The 19328-nt window shown below is 35.0% G+C and overlaps 2 protein-coding genes across 2 annotated transcripts; one reads left to right on the forward strand and one right to left on the reverse strand.

Moving 5' to 3' along the window:
- Positions 1-1961: 1961 nt before the first annotated feature.
- odf3l2a (outer dense fiber of sperm tails 3-like 2a) lies at positions 1962-10782 on the forward strand. Its single transcript, NM_001017836.2, is given in 4 exon segments — positions 1962-2315; positions 5378-5488; positions 6023-6136; positions 10203-10782. Coding segments are annotated over 4 exon segments (765 nt in total). The 5' UTR covers positions 1962-2263; the 3' UTR covers positions 10691-10782.
- Positions 10783-13428: 2646 nt separating this feature from the next.
- ebi3 (Epstein-Barr virus induced 3) lies at positions 13429-18851 on the reverse strand. Its single transcript, NM_001113508.1, is given in 6 exon segments — positions 13429-13627; positions 16410-16567; positions 16984-17162; positions 17463-17580; positions 18367-18570; positions 18714-18851. Coding segments are annotated over 6 exon segments (909 nt in total). The 5' UTR covers positions 18802-18851; the 3' UTR covers positions 13429-13465.
- Between the last annotated feature and the right edge of the window lie 477 nt (positions 18852-19328).

Here is a 19328-nt window from a genome sequence, read left to right on the forward strand (position 1 = left end):
TAATGTCTGCTCAATTCACTCTGCTTGCACAACACACATTTTCTTAGCATGCTAATGACATTTGTATTTCGTATTTTGTCAGGTTAGAGCTGGTAATGGAAAACAGCTCATTGCGTCATTTGTTTGAAGTGGCTTCTCGCTGTTAAATCAGAGTAATTAATGCTGCAGAGCAACCTGATATGGAGATCCTACTGTAAAGCTATGCCACAGAAACGAGAGCAGCTTTCTAGAGGATTCATTTGTGCTGTGTTCTGGGTGATGGAGGTGTCCATGGGAACATAACATGTATTTTATGTGATTTTATATAGGTTGCTTTATCAAACAAATAAATTAATGAATATCATTTTTGATGTTTAAAAGTAAAGAAAAAAACAACTATCTAATAAACACTATAGAACATATTTGATTCGTTTAACACTAAAAGCTGGACTAAACATATAAACTGCAGGTCATTTTAAAGAAGAATTAACATATATGTTTTAAAATTCCTTTTGAAATATAATTTTAATAATTAATTAAACAAAATGTGAACGTTTTCAATGGTTGTTATTGTAGTTAACTAAGACTTTTAAACAGACTTAAAACAGAGATGCCAAACTAGGGCTTATGGGCCAAAGTTGGCCCATAGTAACCTATGATTTTGTCCACCATCCCATCTGAGAAGATTTAATGTGACTTCTAATTTAATGTAACTTTTTGTTTGTTTTACTTTATTCCTAAGCTACAAAAAGCTAATGCAAATTCAACATTTCAATTAAATAAATCAGTTTTTTTTTTACTGTGACCTGACAGATAGAGGACAATCCTGAGATATCAGTGAGCAAATGAAGCCAAGGCAGATTCTGCTTGACTAATTTATTCAGCTTTAAACTCAACTATCATTAGTTTTTATTTTAAAGTGTTTTACCAGATTCCTATTTTTTAGTGATAAATAATAGTAATTTGTATTTAAAAATAAGTCTTTTTTCATATTTTTAGATTTAAAATGCTAATCTTATAACAATATTTATTAAACTGGATTAACGTATCATTTAAATCCAATTTAGTAAATGAATACGTTGTAGTAAAATAGTATGGTGAGCACTTTTGTAGGAAATACTTTTGGTGCATCAAAAAGTGTGGTTATGATCACCACCCGACAAGCTGATTCAGCAAAGAATAGTTCTTAAAATTTGACTAAAATGCATAGTTGGATAGAAAAATGAGACGAATAACTGCAAAAAAAGGTCCTCTTTTTCAGAAAAAAGAACCTCCCCTTTCAATAGGCGGCTACAAGCCTGTGACCATATAAAGAACTGCAGTCAAGACTGGGTTGGAGTAAGGAATTAGGCCTAAATTACATATATTACAATCATTATTTTAAAAAGGAAAAAAGTGGTCCACTAAAAGCTGGAGTAAACATTAAAACTACAGGTATATAGTAATTTAAAGAATAATTAACATATACATTTTTTTTATTCCTTTTGAAATGTAATTTATAAATTAAACAAAATGTGATGATTTTCAACAGTTGTTATTTTAGTTTATTATAAAACAAAACTTTTGTTGTTAAAAACTAATTTGTAATAAAACTGGATGTGAATATTTTTTACAAACTAATACAAATCACACAACCAAATTACCTTTTATAGGTCTCTCACAAGTGTAAAATTTACTAAAGCTTGAAAGTAGAAAACAAGATTAAAATTTAAATGGAAATAATTTTGAAAATAATAAATACTTTGGAAAATAAGAAAATACTTTAGAAAAATAAAGTTAAAAATGTATTTAAAATCACTAAATATCAAATAACACTGCTGTAAATCACATTGTTGATAGTTGATATAAAGAACTGCTGAGAGACTGGGTTGGAGTAAGGAATTAGGCCTAAATTACATATTATTACACAATCTTTATTTTAAATGATAGCAGTGCTCCAATAACATTGGTGACCGTTTACTGTCAGCTTAATTAGTTCATTAGCCGTCGTTTACAGACAACATGCCAGGCTGTAACTGCGGGTGTCTTTTGTAGTCAGTGATGGATGTTTGGAAATCTGTAATGCGGAATGATATTGAGATGGAAGTTCTCGTCGCTCGGACAAGGATAATGTTTCTTGTGCTTGTAAGAGTCATTTATAATTCAGACGGCAGTTGTATCTCTTCACTGTGTCTAAACTGAAACTTCAACCTCTACCGGACCTCACTGAGCAAGTCTACTGGCCATTTTTCTTCTCAGCTCTTTGAAACCAGCCAAAAAATAATCCCAGAAAAATATCCGCGACATGGCGGAAGTAGAGCGGCGGCGGCGGCCCATCATCGCCGGGCGGGAACGGGGTGAGTTTTGACCTCAGTTGATTCATTTTGTACAAATAATTGATTGTGATGAAAGAATTATTCAGCGAAGCGAGGAGATCTGACGATTTATTTCAGCTCTGTCAGTAGTTCAAACATGCTTCTATTCGGCTCTTGAGAGAATGGACTGGCGGTTTGGTGAAAGAAACTGTCACTTGGCTCTTTTATTGAAACACCTGCTTGTATCGTTCTGAGAGTTGAACTGCTTTTGTCTGTATTTTATTTTCGGACAAAGCTTTGAAAAGGTTGTGTGAAATTTAGCTGTGTTTATATCAAATTCATACGAATTCAAATAAAAAGTTTTACAACCGAGCTTTGGAAATGTGGTCAGCATGTGTGGCCTTTTGTGTCTCGCTTGAGTCGCAGTCCGTTGTTTTATTTTAGGTTTAATGAAGATGAAATGACCGCAAGGAACAGGTAGTTGGCATATGCATTGATATTGTGCTATATATAAACTGTACTAAGAACATTAGTTTATGAAGTGAATATGCACTCTTAATGAAAATAAATGGTTGTGCAGTTATGCATCGGAAAAATGTTTAGTAGGCCACACCTGTAATCGTTTAGTGAGTGCGAATATATATTGCCTAATTAATTTAATACAATATGGGACATTACTGTAAAACTCAGTGAACTCAAAATTTACAGAAAGTTACTTCTACACATTTAAGAGTTTTGAACTCAGTGTTGAGGGTGAGTTAATTAAATACCTCATTACTTCAACTTAAACGGAGTAAGTTCACAGTAATCATATAAATTAGTTTTTTTTAACTCAAATGGTTTGTTGCAATTGGTTTCTTCAAACGATGAGCTGACTTAACTTTTTGAGTTTTACTGTAACTTACTCAGTAGGTGTGAGTTCTCTTCATTTATTGTTTTTTACTTTTTTTTTTTTTACTCACATACTTTAAGTTCACAGTACTCAATTGAATTCATTTTTGAACTCAATGTTTTTTTGTTTTTGTTTTTTGCAATCGTTTTCCTCAAATGGTTTAGGTTACCTTAACCTTTTGAGTTTTACAGTGTACCAGAAACATAAATTATCTGTCCCTGAAATAAAAACATAAATACAGTCAATAAAATAATTTAATCCCAAATGTTTCTAAAATGGACTGATTGACTTCTGTGAGTTGTTCTGTAAAGAAAATGTTACATACCGTTTTAATACTTTTCTTATTCTAAAAACTGTTTAGAAAAAAAAAAATTCAGAAAAAAGTTGTTATTGTTCACATCAATTGATTAAAAACATGAAATTATGAATTAATTCTACAAATAAATACTACAAATATATAATACAAATAAATGTACAATTAATGTAATGTATGGTTTTTAAGGATGACTAGCTTAAAAGTCAGGCCCTGTGAAATTTTTTAAGTGAAAATGTACGTTTCTGGTAGAATGTCCTATATAACTTATTATAAAGAACTCCTTTCCACCATGGAGAACTCTCTGTTGAAAGAAAATGTTTTATCAAAAACCATGAAAACATCAATGCAGATGAAGACAACTTTTATTTTTAGGAGTGTGATTATTTTAGTGTAATTTTGCACTACAGTAATTTTAGTATTATTATTTTATTATCATAATTTTAGTATCATTTGTAAACTATTAGAGCTTATTATTTTGACTTGGCTCTTATGTTAATTTGGATTTTCATTCATTCTTTTTTTCTTTTTCTTTTTTGGCTTAGTCCCTTTAATAATTTGGGGTTGCCACAGCGGATTGAACCACCAACTTATCCAGCATTTTTTTACGCAGCGGATGCCCTTCCAGCTGCAACCCAGTACTAGGAAACATCCATACATTTTCATTCACGCTCATGGAGAATACTCAATTCACCTATACCGCATGTCTTTGGACTGTGGCGGAAACCGGAGCACCCATTTGTTCAGTAGCAATAGTGTTTATTTCAGTTAGATGCAAGGCAGCATTCGTTTTTATTTATAGTATACTTTGGATTTGTCTCTTTTACCAAACCTCAGATTAAGTTAGTGAGTAATAAATGTAACTATAATACAAGATTATTATTGCTAAAATTAAAAACACAAATTTAAAATATTTATTTATTGATAATTAATAATAATATTTACTTATTGAAAAAAAAAAAAAACTTAATTTGTTAAGGGGGCTAATCATTTTGACCCTAAAAATGTATTATTTATTTTAAACTAAAATAAATACAGTTTCCTCAGAAGAAAATATATATTAGGAAATACTGTGGCAAAATGTTGGAAAAGGGGTACAAATTTTACTGGAGGGCTAATATTATTTATTTATTTATTTATTTAATTTATTAAATGTTTTCTCTTTTGTGCATTAATCAGCTTAGTGAGGCTGATTTTATTCCAATTAAGTTCTTATTATATTTCAGGAATTGCAATCAAATAAATTAAACTTAATTTATTTAAGGTCAGTTGGCATTTCTACTTTTTTGCATGTTTTCCCTGTGTTTGTGATGGTTTCCTGCAGGTGCTTTGGTTTTCTCCACTGTCCAAAGACATCCGCTATAGGTGAATTGGGTAAGCTAAATTATCCGTAGTATATGTGTGTGAATGAACGTGTATGGGTGTTTCCTAGTGATGGATTGCATCTGGAAGGGTATCCACTGCGTAAAACATATGCTGAATAAGTTGGTTGCAGCTGGAAAGGTATCCACACTGCGTAAAACATATGCTACATAAGTTGGTGGTTCATTCCGCTGTCGCGACTCCTGAGTTAATTGATTCCTGATCATAGACTAAGATAAGTTTGGACAGGGCATCTCAACAGTATGTGTCTTTTCAAAATAAGGAGTGACTGGTAACAAATTAAAACAAAAAAAAAAATATATATATATATAGGCACACATTTAAATAATAACAAAACATAATTTGCTTGAGCTTTACAATGAAAACAAAATGTAAAAAATAATCACTTCAACCAATGCACTATTATTCTGAACTACCAATTACTCAAAATTAGTTTCAAATCATTATCAACACTGTTCCAGTATAATAATGAATGCTGAAATTCTCCTGAGTGTGTGTTTTTGTGTGTGCCTGCAGGGCCCGGGCCGGGGCGTTATGCTCTTCCGCCCACTATCGGTTACATAAACCATGACTACACCAAACCCAGCAGCCCGGCCTATTCCTTCCACAGCCGCATGAGCAGCAACAGTGAGTGACATGACAACAAAACACTGACACACGACACGATCCACTCCACTAATGCGGCCTGCCATCAATCATGCCCGTTCATGCACAACACTCACATATTTCAACATGGCATTTATAGGGATTGATCATTTTATAGATGAATTAGTGTCGAGTATGATGGCTGAAATAGTCTTTGGATTTGCATACACACACTTACACGCCTAATTAGTGACATGTAACGCCTGCTTCCTCGTGGAAGGAATTGAGAACACCCAGTTTGATCAAAGAATGAATGCAAAAAAAAAATAAAAACCTCTCCCACATCTGGACTTTATATTCCAAACAACAGCATGCAATATAATGATTAATGCTATTTCTTTGGCATATTACGCTGACAAAATCCATGCGCTTGATTTTAATCCATATGTTTGATTTTAATTAACATTTAAGAGTATTTTTGTTGCTCAGACAGTAGAAAATGGTTAAATAGTGATGCATGAACCTGATCAAATTTGCTACTAAATGTAATTGGTTAAATTTGTTTCTTTTGAATAGTGGTGTCTGTGGATTCCAGTCCTGGGCCGCGGTATCGCGTGGATGCCAAAATGACGCGCTTTGGCAGAGACGGGACCCCGTCGTACTCCATGCTGGGTAGAAGGAAGAGAACAGGTCAGTTTTCGTCTGATTTGATGCATTTTTTTTTTTCATAAATCTGTAAATTTGTTTAATTCAAGACTTTTTCATAACAGAAGTCTGGTTCTGGTTATAACAAAACTGTTTTTTTTTTTACAAAAGTATTTTTTATTCATAGAAAGCTTAATAAATGCTAATAGAGTGTCTTTAATTATGCAAATAATTTTAGTAAAAAATATGGGTGAAATATAGATGTGGGTTCATTTAGTCAGCACAATACAGATATATTTACACTCAGCGGCCACTTTATTAGGTACACCTGTCCAACTGCTCTTTAATGCAAATTTCTAATCAGCCAATCACATTGCAGCAAATCAATGCATTTAGACATGTAGACATGGTCAAGAGAATCTGCTGCAGTTCAAACCAAGCATCAGAATTGGTAAGAAAGGTGATTTTAAGTGACTTTGAACGTGTCATGGTTGCTGGTGTCAGACGGGCTGGTCTGAGTATTTCAGAAACTGCTGATCTACTGGGATTTTCACACACAATCATCTCTAGGGTTTACAGAGGATGGTCTGAAAAAGGGAAAATATCCAGTAAGCGGCAGTTCTGTGGGCTCAAATGCCTTGTTGATGTCAGAGGAGAATGGCCAGACTGGTACGAGCTGATAGAAAGGCAACAGTAACTCAAAAAACCACTCGATACAACCGTGGTTTGTAGAAGAGCATCTCTAAACGCATACCATAACTTTGAGGTGGATGGGCTACAGCAGCAGAAGACCACACTCCTGTCAGCTAAGAACAGGAAACTGAGGGTACAATTCACACAGGCTCACCAACATTGGACAAGAGATGATTGGAGAAACGTTGCTTGGTCTGATGAGTCTTGAACTCTGCTTCAACATTTGGATGGTATGGTCAGAATTTGACATCAACAACATGAAAACATGGATCCATCCTGCCTTGTATCAATAATTCAGGCTGCTGGTGGTGTAATGTTGCATCCAATGCATCTTCTGATGGCTACTTCCAGCAGGATAATGCGCCATGTGATAAAAGCAACTGTGTGATGCTATCATGTCAATAGGGACCAAGATCTCTGAGGAATATTTCCAGTACCCTGTTGAATCTATGCCATGAAGGATTAAGGCAGTTCTGATGGCAAAAGGGCGTCCAACCCAGTACAAGTATGATTTACCTAATAAAGTGAGTATGTATAGTTATGTAAAATTGAAACTATCCCGCCCTGCACTTTTAAAAATAGCATGTTTTGACAGTGATGCCGTAGATGTGCTATTGTTGGTCATACAGTAAGTTCAGCATTGAACTATTTTTCCATTGTATGAAGAACAATATAATTCAAAGCAACTTTATCAACTATGAATAGCTTTTTGCGAATTGTGGAAAAGTTTCTATGGATGGTAAAAATTCTAAATGCAACCACTAACACAACTAAGCTAGCCTTTATTTTTAAAGAATAAATACTGTAAAAAGTGATTAGTTAACTACACTTAAAAAAATAAAGAGTAAACTTGTTGCCTTAAAATTGTTATATAAACAAACTACACTGTTAAAAATGCAGGGTTCCACACAATTCATTTATGTTGTCCAAATTTATGTGGATTGAACATAAAAAAATAAGTTGTCCCAATGAAATCTCAAGAATTGTGTTGATTCAGCTTATTTTGAATAAGTAGTTTGAACAAGCAATATATATATATATATATATATATATATATATATATATATATATATATATATATATATATATATATATATATATAAAATTGTATTATTATTTATTTATTTTTTAGTGTATGCAAAATATAATATAATTATAAAAGTTGAGGTAATGGGTTTACTGACCTTTTTTAAAAGTAAAGGAACTAATCGATTTTTACAGTGTAAAGAACCTTTTCCACTAAATAACCTGAGTTGATTGTAATAGAAAGCTTCTTTCAGATTTGAAAGATTTTTCATAGAGCCACTATTCCGAATTAAAACCTTTTTATCTGTTAGTAAGAAAATAAACATTATTCTAAATGGTTTAATCCAAATCTTCTGAAAATGTATTATTTTATTCACATATAAACATTGAGAAGCAAACATGATTCAGATTTGCTCATATACAGTAAGCTAGGGGATAATAATGAATTAATGATAATTGAATACTGCTGAATGAGGTTTGTTCCTGCATGTCACATGGCACATTTAAGCCTCTGCAATAACCAATGAGGTTTGTTTTTTGTTTGTCAAACAGGTTCAATTGAGTTTCTGGTCATGTTTACTGATCATTGTTTACAGTAGTCAACAGTTGGATCAAAAAAGGTTTTTCAAAATTGTCCTAGGACAAGAATGTGTGTGGTTTAATAGTTTTAGGACAGCTTTGATGAACGGTTTTGATCCGCTTCAAATGTTGACTACTATTGCGTGTATGTGAACAATGAGCCACATTAAACCTGTTCATAATATAAAGTGATTGTCTCTTCAGAAGACTTGATTTCAACCATTTGATCTGTTTAGATTTGTTCTTATTATGAACATTTTGATAACTCAGAATTTGGGGTGTATACACTTTCAAAGAAGAGTGAAATCTTTCAGAGATAGGCTATAATAAATATGCAAAAGTTTAGCTAGGAAAATTATACAAGGAATAAAATACAAAAATGGTAAACAAACTAAAAAAAATTGCAGACATTGTGTAGCTTAATTCATAAATGCAGTTAAAATCAGGATTATTATTTAATTGTGTATATATTTTTTGCCAAGTTTTGTTTAAAAGAGAGAAGTTTTTTTTCCAACACCTTTCTAAAGATAAGTACCTTTGTCCGATGTTAAACCTGTTTTAAATCTGTATTTTAATGAGAAATGGCAAATGGAATGGGATGAATTTAGAAACAACAAATTGTATGAAGTGAATCCATTTGTAAATGAAAAAATTACCATTTTGAAAATAGACATGATCAGGTTGTACAAGATGTAGAATCTGACACTCAAGACAAACACACTCATAGTTATTTAAAGGGGAAGAAAAAGCTATTTGTGACTTGTGTAAGAATATTTTGACCGTAAAGCAAATTTAATAGAATGTGTATTTTTAAACTATATTAAAGAAGGTTTTTAGTAAGGAAATATTTTAAGGCAAATGTTTAAAAAGGTTTCTTCTGGAGCAATTTTAAAATATTCATCTTTAATCAAACTAAAAGATTTTACAGTCTGACTTTGTTTTTTGTTTTGTTTTTTGTATTTTTGTACAAGGTATGTTTGTTAAGAAACTGGCATATTTGAATGTTATATGTTGTATATTTAGTATAGGTTTTGCCATGAATGTAGCCAATGCTGCTGATATGGGATTAAAACAAAGAAATGCATTTCTAAGCATATCAGTTTTTCATTTCTAATAACTGATTTCTTTTATCTTTGCCATTATGACACACCCTAATATTTGACTAGATATTTTTCAAGATACTTGTATTCAGCTTAAAGGTCAGTTTAAAGGTTAATTAGGTTAACTAGGCAAATTAGGCAAGTCATTTTATAACAATAATTTTCTGTAGCCATTTGATAAAAATAAGGGGGCTAATATTGACCTTAAAATTGACCTTATATTGACCTTAAAATATTGACTTTAAGACAATTAAGACTTTCTCTAGAAGAAAAAATATTATTGGAAATACTTTGAAATTTTTCTTACTCCTTTAAATATGACATAAGAAATATTAGAAAAAGAATAAATATATTATTAATTAATAATAATAATGTCAAAAGGGCTAATTTTGCCCTGAACTGTATATAACAACAACAGAAGAGTACATTATTATATCAACTCAATTCATTTCAAAAAATGTATTTCCAAACTACAGACACATACATTTTTCTGATGGCCAACAAAAGTCTTTCAAGTTTGTAGCAACATGGGCATGAGTAAAGGATGACAGAGTTGTCATTTTGTGAGGAATTAATCCTTTAATGTTAGATGAAAAATAGCCATGCACAATACCTTTTGAGCAATTTATAAAGAAAACTGTCAATTTGAAGTCGCCTAAATCCTCCATCGCATGAAGCAGTTGTTGATTCTGTTTTTTTTTTTTTTTGATCAGCTAGTACCTTTCAGACTCCAGGACCAGGAGCCTACAGTCCTGAGAAAGCTCCACCTTTAAACCTCCACCACAGACCTCCATCTTACACCATGTCCTCCCGCACGCGCTACCGCAGTGTGGATCCTGTACCAGCGCCCAACCGCTACACCTTACCCAATCTCTTCGGCACCACAGTGTCCTGCAAACCCTCCAGCCCCTGCTTCACCATGTCTGCTCGCATGAAAGCAGGCGGCCCGTCTGAAGATCTGTCCATGACCCCGGGGCCAGGCCGGTACAACAGCACAGACCCCAGCGTTTACTTGAACAGACAGCCTTCCTTCTCCATGCAGAGCCGTCATAATATTCTCATCGACAGCACCGGGAAGCCTGGTCCGGGTACGTACAGCTCTGAAAAGGTGACGGCGCACCTGCCCCGAGCACCATCTGTTTCTCTGGGGGTCCGTCACTCCGAGTTTGTAACGCCACTGATTGTTGATGTATTAGATTAAATTGAGACGACATGGGTGTATTAGATGCGTGTTAGATCACAGAGTGTTTACAAGAATTTTAAGGGGAAAATAAAGAAGTGTGAGGAACTTCTAAGTGAACAAGTGGTTTTCAGTTTCATTCACATCAATTTTCATGGATCATTACATGACATTAAAAACTTTAATAGAATTAATAAATATAATATGTGTGCTACATAATATCCATGTAATAAAAATGAAAATAAATATGTAATAAACAGCTTAAAGAGATCATTTTCATTCAAAAATTAAAATGAGTATCAAAAACAGATTCTTTTTCATTTTTATGTCAAAAAATTGCGTCATCTCAGGCTATTTAATTTCTTACTTCACGACTATTATTACTGGGATATATGCACACAGACTTTACATTTCAGCCCGCCAGCCTTAGCACTTCCTGTGAACTGTCTTTCCATTTTAAAAGTCCCATGTTTAAGGTCTGATTTATTTAAAAATCAATAATCTTCACTGCCTGACATATGATATGAAGTGGGTCTGTAAGAGGCTAAATTATCATATGCATTTGTTTATATGACAAAACATGTCTTTTTGACTCAAGAAGGTCCATACTGACCACAAAGACAGGTACTGATAAGATAGGGGCCTGTTGTGTGGACTTTGGGGGTTTTATGATGTGGTCATATGTTGATTGCTTAGTTTGAATGTCTCAGCATTTGGGCTTTAGTCACATGGTTAAGAAAGATGCAAAATAGGTGGTAAACTCTAGCTCTGGCTCTTTTCCTGCCCTCTCTTTTCCTGGCCTGTGTTTTCCTGCTCTGCTCCTATCCTCTGGAGTCTGTCTTCTTTGACTCTACTGCAATAAGGCTATCTTCTGGGCCTGCTCTATTTGTCTCTCTCTCCCTCCCCCTGTGTCTCTCCTTCTACCTCTGGTAACTTTAATTTTACATTTAAGCTGGGTACAATAATCATATGTTTTATCATTTCATATTTTATCATTTTATACAGTTGTTTGTAATTAATACAGTTGTAAACATAGAGTATTATTGTCATTAAATCATCTCATTTTCAAGTATTTGTGAATTACTTTTGATTTAACATCAACATTTAATTGTTCCATATAGCAATACAATACAATCACATAATATCAACGCTCTCCCACATTTATAGCGTTTAATACTGCCCCTATTTCCGTTTTTGGTATGAGATTGCAGAAGAATGGTTTGACTAGAAATGTACAGTTTTTACCATCACGCTGATAACTTTTCAGTTGCTCGGCAGAACTACAGTTCGAACCGCTGTGGTTAAAACTCATTCTTACAGGTCTCAGACCGAACAAGAAGCACTGCATTAAATTCCAATTAATGGGATTTTTAATGACCACAGAGAGGCATGACCTTGGTTTAATGTCTCATCCAAAAGATGATGTTCACTGACAGTATAATGTCCCCTTCACTTTACTAGAGTATTAGGACTCACACAGACCACAGGTTGAGCGCTCCCTGCTGGCCTCTCTAATACCACTTCCAAAAGCAACCTGGTTTTTATGGTCTTCCATCTAGATGCTTACCAGGCTCAGCCCTGCTTAGCTTCAGTGAGTAACCGGTCTTGGTCTGCAGGATGATGTGGCTGAGGTTAAAATATTATTCATTTATTTAATGGTGTATACATAATGCTTTAATACCAACAGCATGTGCCACAAATTCTTTTAAAACAGTATTATGCATTATGTCGGTACCAGTAGCCTAGTGGTTAGAGCATCGACACGTAGGTGCTCAAGGTGATCCAAGTTCGATTCCTGGCTTGAGGTCCTAAAGGTGAAAGCCCCTAAAAAAACATTGAATTGTATTGTTTTGTATTATTCATAGCAAGAAGGTTGTTGGTTTGAGTCCCGGCTGGACCAGTTGGCATTTCTGTGTGGAGTTTGCATGTTTTCCCTACGTTCACATGAGTTTCCTTTGGGTTCTCCCACAATCCTGCGCTATAAGTGAATTGGATAAACTAAATTGGAGTGTGTGTGTGTGTGTTTGCGTGTTTGTGTGTGTGTGAATGCAAGAGTGTATGGGTGTTTTCCAGTACTGGGTTGCGGCTGGAAGGGCATCCACTGTGTAAAACATATGCTGGAATATTTGGCGGTTCATTCCACTATGGCGACCACTAAAATAGAGACTAAACTGAAGGAAAATGAATAAATGAATAATGACTTTTATTTATTTATTTATTTATTTTTATTTATTTGTATTGATGAAGTGTGATTGCTTTTCATTGTGCAAATATTTGAACATTCCTAAATCAAATACATTTAACCAAATAACAAAAGATATAGAGTATTGTAAAATATTATTATCTTTATATTTTTTAATAATGCTTTACGTTATGTTTACAAATATCTGCCAACAGGGTTAAAAGTGTCTCTCTTTTTTTGGAATTACGATTGTTTTATACCCCATTGATGCATATTTTTCTTTAAACAATAAAATTGAAACAAGACAATTTCTACAGTCCAGATACTAAAAAAAAAACTATTTTGGTACTGAAAAAAAGATAAAAATCTGTAAAAACGTCATTTTACAAGCTTTTTACATCTTACAAGCTTTACTTCTATCAAGTAAATATACACACACACACACACACACACACACACACACATATATATATATATATATATATATATATATATATATATATATATATATGATGCAAGTGTTTGTTATTTTTAAAGACAAATCTGCACATTGAGCTTGAATAATAGCAATAATTTATTGAGTTTATAGACAGAATGGTTGAAGCCGAGATCCATCACTTTAGGTATAGTATAGTAGGTATAGTGATGTGTATTGGTGCACTCCATTCACTGCTCTGTCCATCATCAAGAATGTCCTTTGCTGATATTTGGATGTAATACGTCCTTCCTGCCACCAGTCCACTCAGAACCATTTTATTAGACTCGTAAGGGCCCAGCTAGAAAACAATAAACATTAAAGCATGAAATAAGCATCATGTTTCATTCCTGCCTCTTAACACAAGAATCACCAAGGCGTATTGTAGAACTAAAACATCCAGCAGGTAAAAATGACCCATTTACATGACTACTGTAGTACTGTTATCTGTTCAGCTGAATCATTTTTTAACTAACTAGAACTTTTTTTATTATTATTTTAATTCATGAAAAGTGGTTTTGGTATGATCTAGTGATAGGGGAAATCAATGCAGCATCATATCGCAATATTTTCCACAACTATACAATATTGATACATGGGCGCCGATATCATTCATTCATTCAGTTTTCTTCGGCTTAGTAGCTATTTGTCAAGGGTTGCCACAGTGGAATGAACAGTAAACAATTCCGGCATATGTTTTACTCAGCAGATGCCCTTCCAGACACAACCCAGTACAGGGAAACATCCATACACTCGCATTCACTCACAAACACACTCATAAACTATGGCCCTTTTTTTTATGCAATTCACCTATAGTCTGTCTTTGGTCTGTGGGGGAAACCGGAGTAGCTGGAGGAAACCCACGCCAACACATGGAGAACATGCAAACTTCACACAGAAATACCAGCTGGGACTTAAACCAGTGACCCTCTTGCTGTGGTGCCTGACGCTGATATCAATATATCACCAATATTTTATTTTATTATACTATTTAGTTGAATATTAAAATCAGTTTATTTACAGTCTTTCTAGATGGTGGTTTTGGTTCTGTTCTGTTGAGGTTAGCTGGGTCGCCTTCAGCATGCAGCAAGTTAGTAAAATAAAGATGGCGGAGTCATAGAAAGGTGTATACAACATTTAAAAGTCAGAAATATTTCTGTTTAGTTAAAACACATTTTTGCAAAGTTTTCCTTTTGAGATCAAATTTGAAATATAAAAAAAATGATATATTGCTATATATTCCAAAATTACAAGCACAGTAATATTGTATAATGATCCAAGTATCGTCATCCCCATCCCTTTATTTCGTTGTACTGTATCTAGTGTTTGTGCTTTCTGCAGTGACATTTACATTATTACACTAAACTGATCCGGTTTCTGTGCCCGATGATTGGCTTGTCGTGGTCCTAACCTTCGACCACCACCGGTTCCCCTTACAACTCCCCCTGTAGGTGGTGGGCCTGCAGGAGGATAGTCCCACGTCGCTCCTCGGGCTAAGCCCGGCCAGGTTTTACGGGAAAAAACCCGGCCACCAGGTGCTCGCATATGAGCCCCAAACCCAGGCCTGGCTCCAGGGTGGGACCCCGGCTGCGCCATACAGTGCAACGTCACGGTCCTCGATTTCATTATGTTCATAAGGGGTTTTTGAACCACACCTGTCACCTAAGATCTTTTTGCTTTGGGAAACCCTACCAGTGGCATTAACCCCCGACAACATAGCTCTTAGAATCACTCAGACACTCGAACCCCTTCACCATGATAAGGTGGCGGTCCATGGAGGAGTAAGTGGTGGAGGAGTTCAAGTGTCTTAGGTTTTGTTCACAAGTGAGGAAAGGATGGAGCGTGAGAATAACAGGCGGATCGGTGCAGCAGTAATGCGGTCAATGTACTGGTCTGTTTTGGTAAAGAAGGAGCTGAGCCATAGGCAAAGCTCTTGATTTACCGGTCAACCTATGTTCCTACTCTCACCAGTGTCATGAGCTTTGGGTCATGACCGAAAGGACAAGATCTCGGATACAAGCAGCTGAAATTAGTTTCCTTTGCATAGTGGCAGGGCACATCCTTATAGATAGGGTGAGGAGCTCTGTCACCCGGGAGGAGCTCGGAGTAGAGCCGCTGCTCCTTCACATCGAGAGAAGTCAGCTGAGGTGGCTCAAGCATCTGTTTCAGATGCCTCCAGGACGCCTACCTATGGAGGTGTTCCAAGCATGTCCAACTGCGAGGAGGCCTCAGGGAAGACCCAGGACACGCTGGAGGGACTATGTCTTTCGGCTGACCTGGGAACGCCTCGGGATCCTACCGGAGGAGCTGGAGGAAGTGTCTGGGGAGAGGAAAGTCTGGGGTTCTCTACTAAGACTGAGCCCCTGTGACCCTGCCCCGGATAAGCGGATAAAAATGGCATGACATGACACACTAAACTGAACTTCAATTGTGAAAACTGGACTGAAGCAGTTCCTATTTACTAGAACATCTATGTTAAGCTGCTTTGACACAGACTACATTGTAGAAACGGTACATAAATTAAGATGAATTGAATATAGGAATCTAAAATTTTAAGTGGTTGGAAAATAACGGCATTATATAGATAAATCTGACTTTCTGATGCTGCTAGCAAATCTATTCACAACAGGCATTTGCATAATGCATTTTTAGTAAAAGTTGATAACTAGGTGAAGTGTTATTGAAAATCTGTTTATTTTTTCCCCAATTTCTGTTTAACGGAAAGTTTTTTTTACAACACATTTCTAAACAATGGTTTATTCTGTAGATGATCGGAAATAAAAAATATTGCTTAAGGGGGCTACTAATACTGACCTTAAAATTAAAAACTGCTTTTATTCTAGCTGAAATAATACAAATAAGACTTTCTCCAGATGAAAAAATATTACAGGATATACTGTGAAAAAAAGTCCTTGCTCTGTTAAACATTATTTAGGAAGTATTCGAAAAATAAATAAAAAAAATCACAGAAGGACTAATAACATAATAACAGTACATTTGACCTCTTGGCGGTTCTAGTGTTAAAGTTATGATTTTGCTGTCATTTTGGTTTTGCTACTTTAATGTTAACCCATGAAACTCACAGTTCTAGCAGTTTCCGGTTTGCCCCAGTGGAATCTGACTTTGTATCTAAGGAGAAAGTTGACAGGATCTGGCCATGTGTGCGGTGGACTCCACTGCACAGACACCTTCCTGCCTGGCATTATTATCCCGCTGACATTCTCTGGAGGATCAGGTTTCACTACAGACCAACAAAGCACAGGAATTAAAACACTCAATATGAGTGCAAGGCATACGCATCAAGATGTGAACATTGATAAGAGCTTGATAAGAAAAGCATCTCTTTTGTCACTACAATGTTTTCTGTTGTGACACAAACCACCCAAAGCTACTTAATTTATTTAATATGTTTTCATAATGGTGATATGATTAAAAATTCCTTGTATAATGTAGAAAGAAGTTAATATTACAAAAAAAAAAAACAAGTAAATCAGTTGACACTGTAAAAAAGATTGATTACCTTAAACTTGGGGTGAATTGAATTAACCTTTCAAGTCATTTTAATCAAAATGTCAAATGTGTGTTGTCATAATTTATGGATCATATAACTCTGTATGGTGAAAAAAAATGGTAGAAGAGGACTGTACAATTTCTCACCTATTTGCTCAAAAATAAATGGTTGGATTTGTGTTGCGCTACCGAGAGCATTAACCGCTGTGATGTTGATAAGAGTTGGTTCTCTCGCAAATATCTCCAGTTCCTCTAATACACATTGCCTGTCTTGGTCTCCCCATTTCTGGCATTGACGAGCACTTGAAACTGGGTCTGAAAAGTTCCTAAATATAAAAACAGAAAGACATCATTAAGTATTTTGCACTATAATGTTATATTTTAAAAATCCCAAATATGTCCAATGAAATAACTCTGATACTGTAGAAGTAAAAACTCCAAATGGTAGTTCTGTACTTTTAAGAAAGAAAAAAATCATAAACAAAGAAAATTTCAGTAAACACTTTATTAAAAGATATTTTTTTCTCTTATTGTGTAGAACATGAATGAAAGAAGAAACAGTGCAATTGTTGTTTTGGAACCTTTAATGCCAATGAAGAACCTTTAGTTGAGAAATTGTAAGATACCTGTATGTAGCAATATACTGGGTTGGAAGTATTGGGTCTGAAGTCAGTGTCCAAGAACAGATTGCCCTCTTAGGGTAACTTGGAGACCAACAATGCACATGCGGGGGAGATGGGGGATCTGAATAGAGCAAACATTACAGGTGAAATATCCGAGACAATGATTACCACGCTCTTAGAATAAAAGTCTCACCCTCCTTACTCTAGCTCTTATTTCACTAATAGTTTCCTTGCGAGTAGCACTCGTTTGTATTGCGTCTTCATGTTGATTTGCTGTTTACAAGTTGCATTGGACAAAAAGGTCTGCTAAATGACTAAATGTAAAAATAAAGGTTCCAAATTAGACTGTTAGAGGAACCACACTGTACAGAATCTCTAATATTCTTAGTGTGAAGAGAATTTTAATAGTCAAAAGCAGGGGTCATCAATCTCGGTCTTGGAGGGCCGGTGTCCCTGCAGGATTTAGCTCCAACTTGCCTCAACACACCTGCCTGGATGTTTCAAGTATACCTAGTAAGACCTTGATTAGCTTGTCCAGGTGTGTTTGATTAGGGTTGGAGCTAAAATCTGCAGGACACCGGCCCTCCAGGAACAAGTTTGGTGACCCCTGATCTAAAGAATCTTTTGTGATTCCACACAATTCCCTCATGTGGCCCCAACATAAATCCATTAAGTTAACTTAATTGTTTTTACAAATGTAAGTGGATTGAACATAAAATAATTCAGTTGTCCATAAAAAACTCAAGAATTTTGTTGATTCAGCTTATTTTAAATAAGCAATTTGAACAATGCTAAAATTCTTATGTATACATGTTCTATTGGTGTTCTTCATGGAACCTTTAATTATAAAAAAGCTTTGAATTTAACAGTGTGTACACAGAATTATATAAAATGTGCATAAACCTACATCCCAGATGTAGAGATACAGATTGCACCACATCTCCAGTCTGCTTTTGGCAGGTGTAGATGCCTTGGTCCTTCAAACTGGCGTTCTGTATGGAGATAACTGGGCTTGAGACAAGCACTGAGCTGTTAAATCTCCACTCCACCCCTTTTTCCTCTCCGTCAGTGCATGGTATCTTCACAGATGAACCCACTACTACAAACAGGTCTATTAAGGGAGGTGAGGAGGAAAGAGACAGGCTTGAACAGATCCAACACGCTGTGTATGTGTGTACAGTAAGAGAATACGTGTGTAGAGGTGTATGTATGTGCATGAGGGGAAAAAAGTATTTCTGAACAGATAAACCTTACCTCGAACCGCTGGCTGTAAAGCTGCCGTGCCTTGGCAAAAAACTCCACTTGTTATGACCAGTGCTCCAAAAATATATATTAAGCACATTGTTATACTCACAAATACATAGAGGTTCTTTTTAAAAAGAAGAAACTAAAATTGAACGTACTGTAGTCACACACTCATATTTAAAGGAGAACAGAAATGCTCTGTTGTTTGGAGTTTTGTTAATCATTAGTTGGTAAATAAGTTTGCGAAAGAAGGCAGGTCACCGTTTGGCACCATTGGGAAACTAAATACATGGAATTTGAAAAATTCATGTGCACTTTTGACAGTGACACAACAGGATCTAAAAAAAGAAAGGGAATATAAAACAACAAAAACACTTTTGTTGACAATCTAGGCATATGTGCATATGCAAAAAAAACAAATGTAATATTCTGTAATGTATTTTAAAATAAGCATAGATCATGTTGAACTCTACTTACAGACATTAAAAATAATATGTAATCTATAAAACCTGCAATACGTGTTTACTGGACAAAACTACAACATTGGATCGAGTTAAACAAATTTACACCTAAAAGAATGATATTTTTGCTAACTTAATTTATGAGAAGAAATGCACTAAATTA

Source organism: Danio rerio, chromosome 2, assembly GCF_049306965.1.
Source record: "Danio rerio strain Tuebingen ecotype United States chromosome 2, GRCz12tu, whole genome shotgun sequence".
Classification (NCBI taxonomy): domain Eukaryota; kingdom Metazoa; phylum Chordata; class Actinopteri; order Cypriniformes; family Danionidae; genus Danio; species Danio rerio.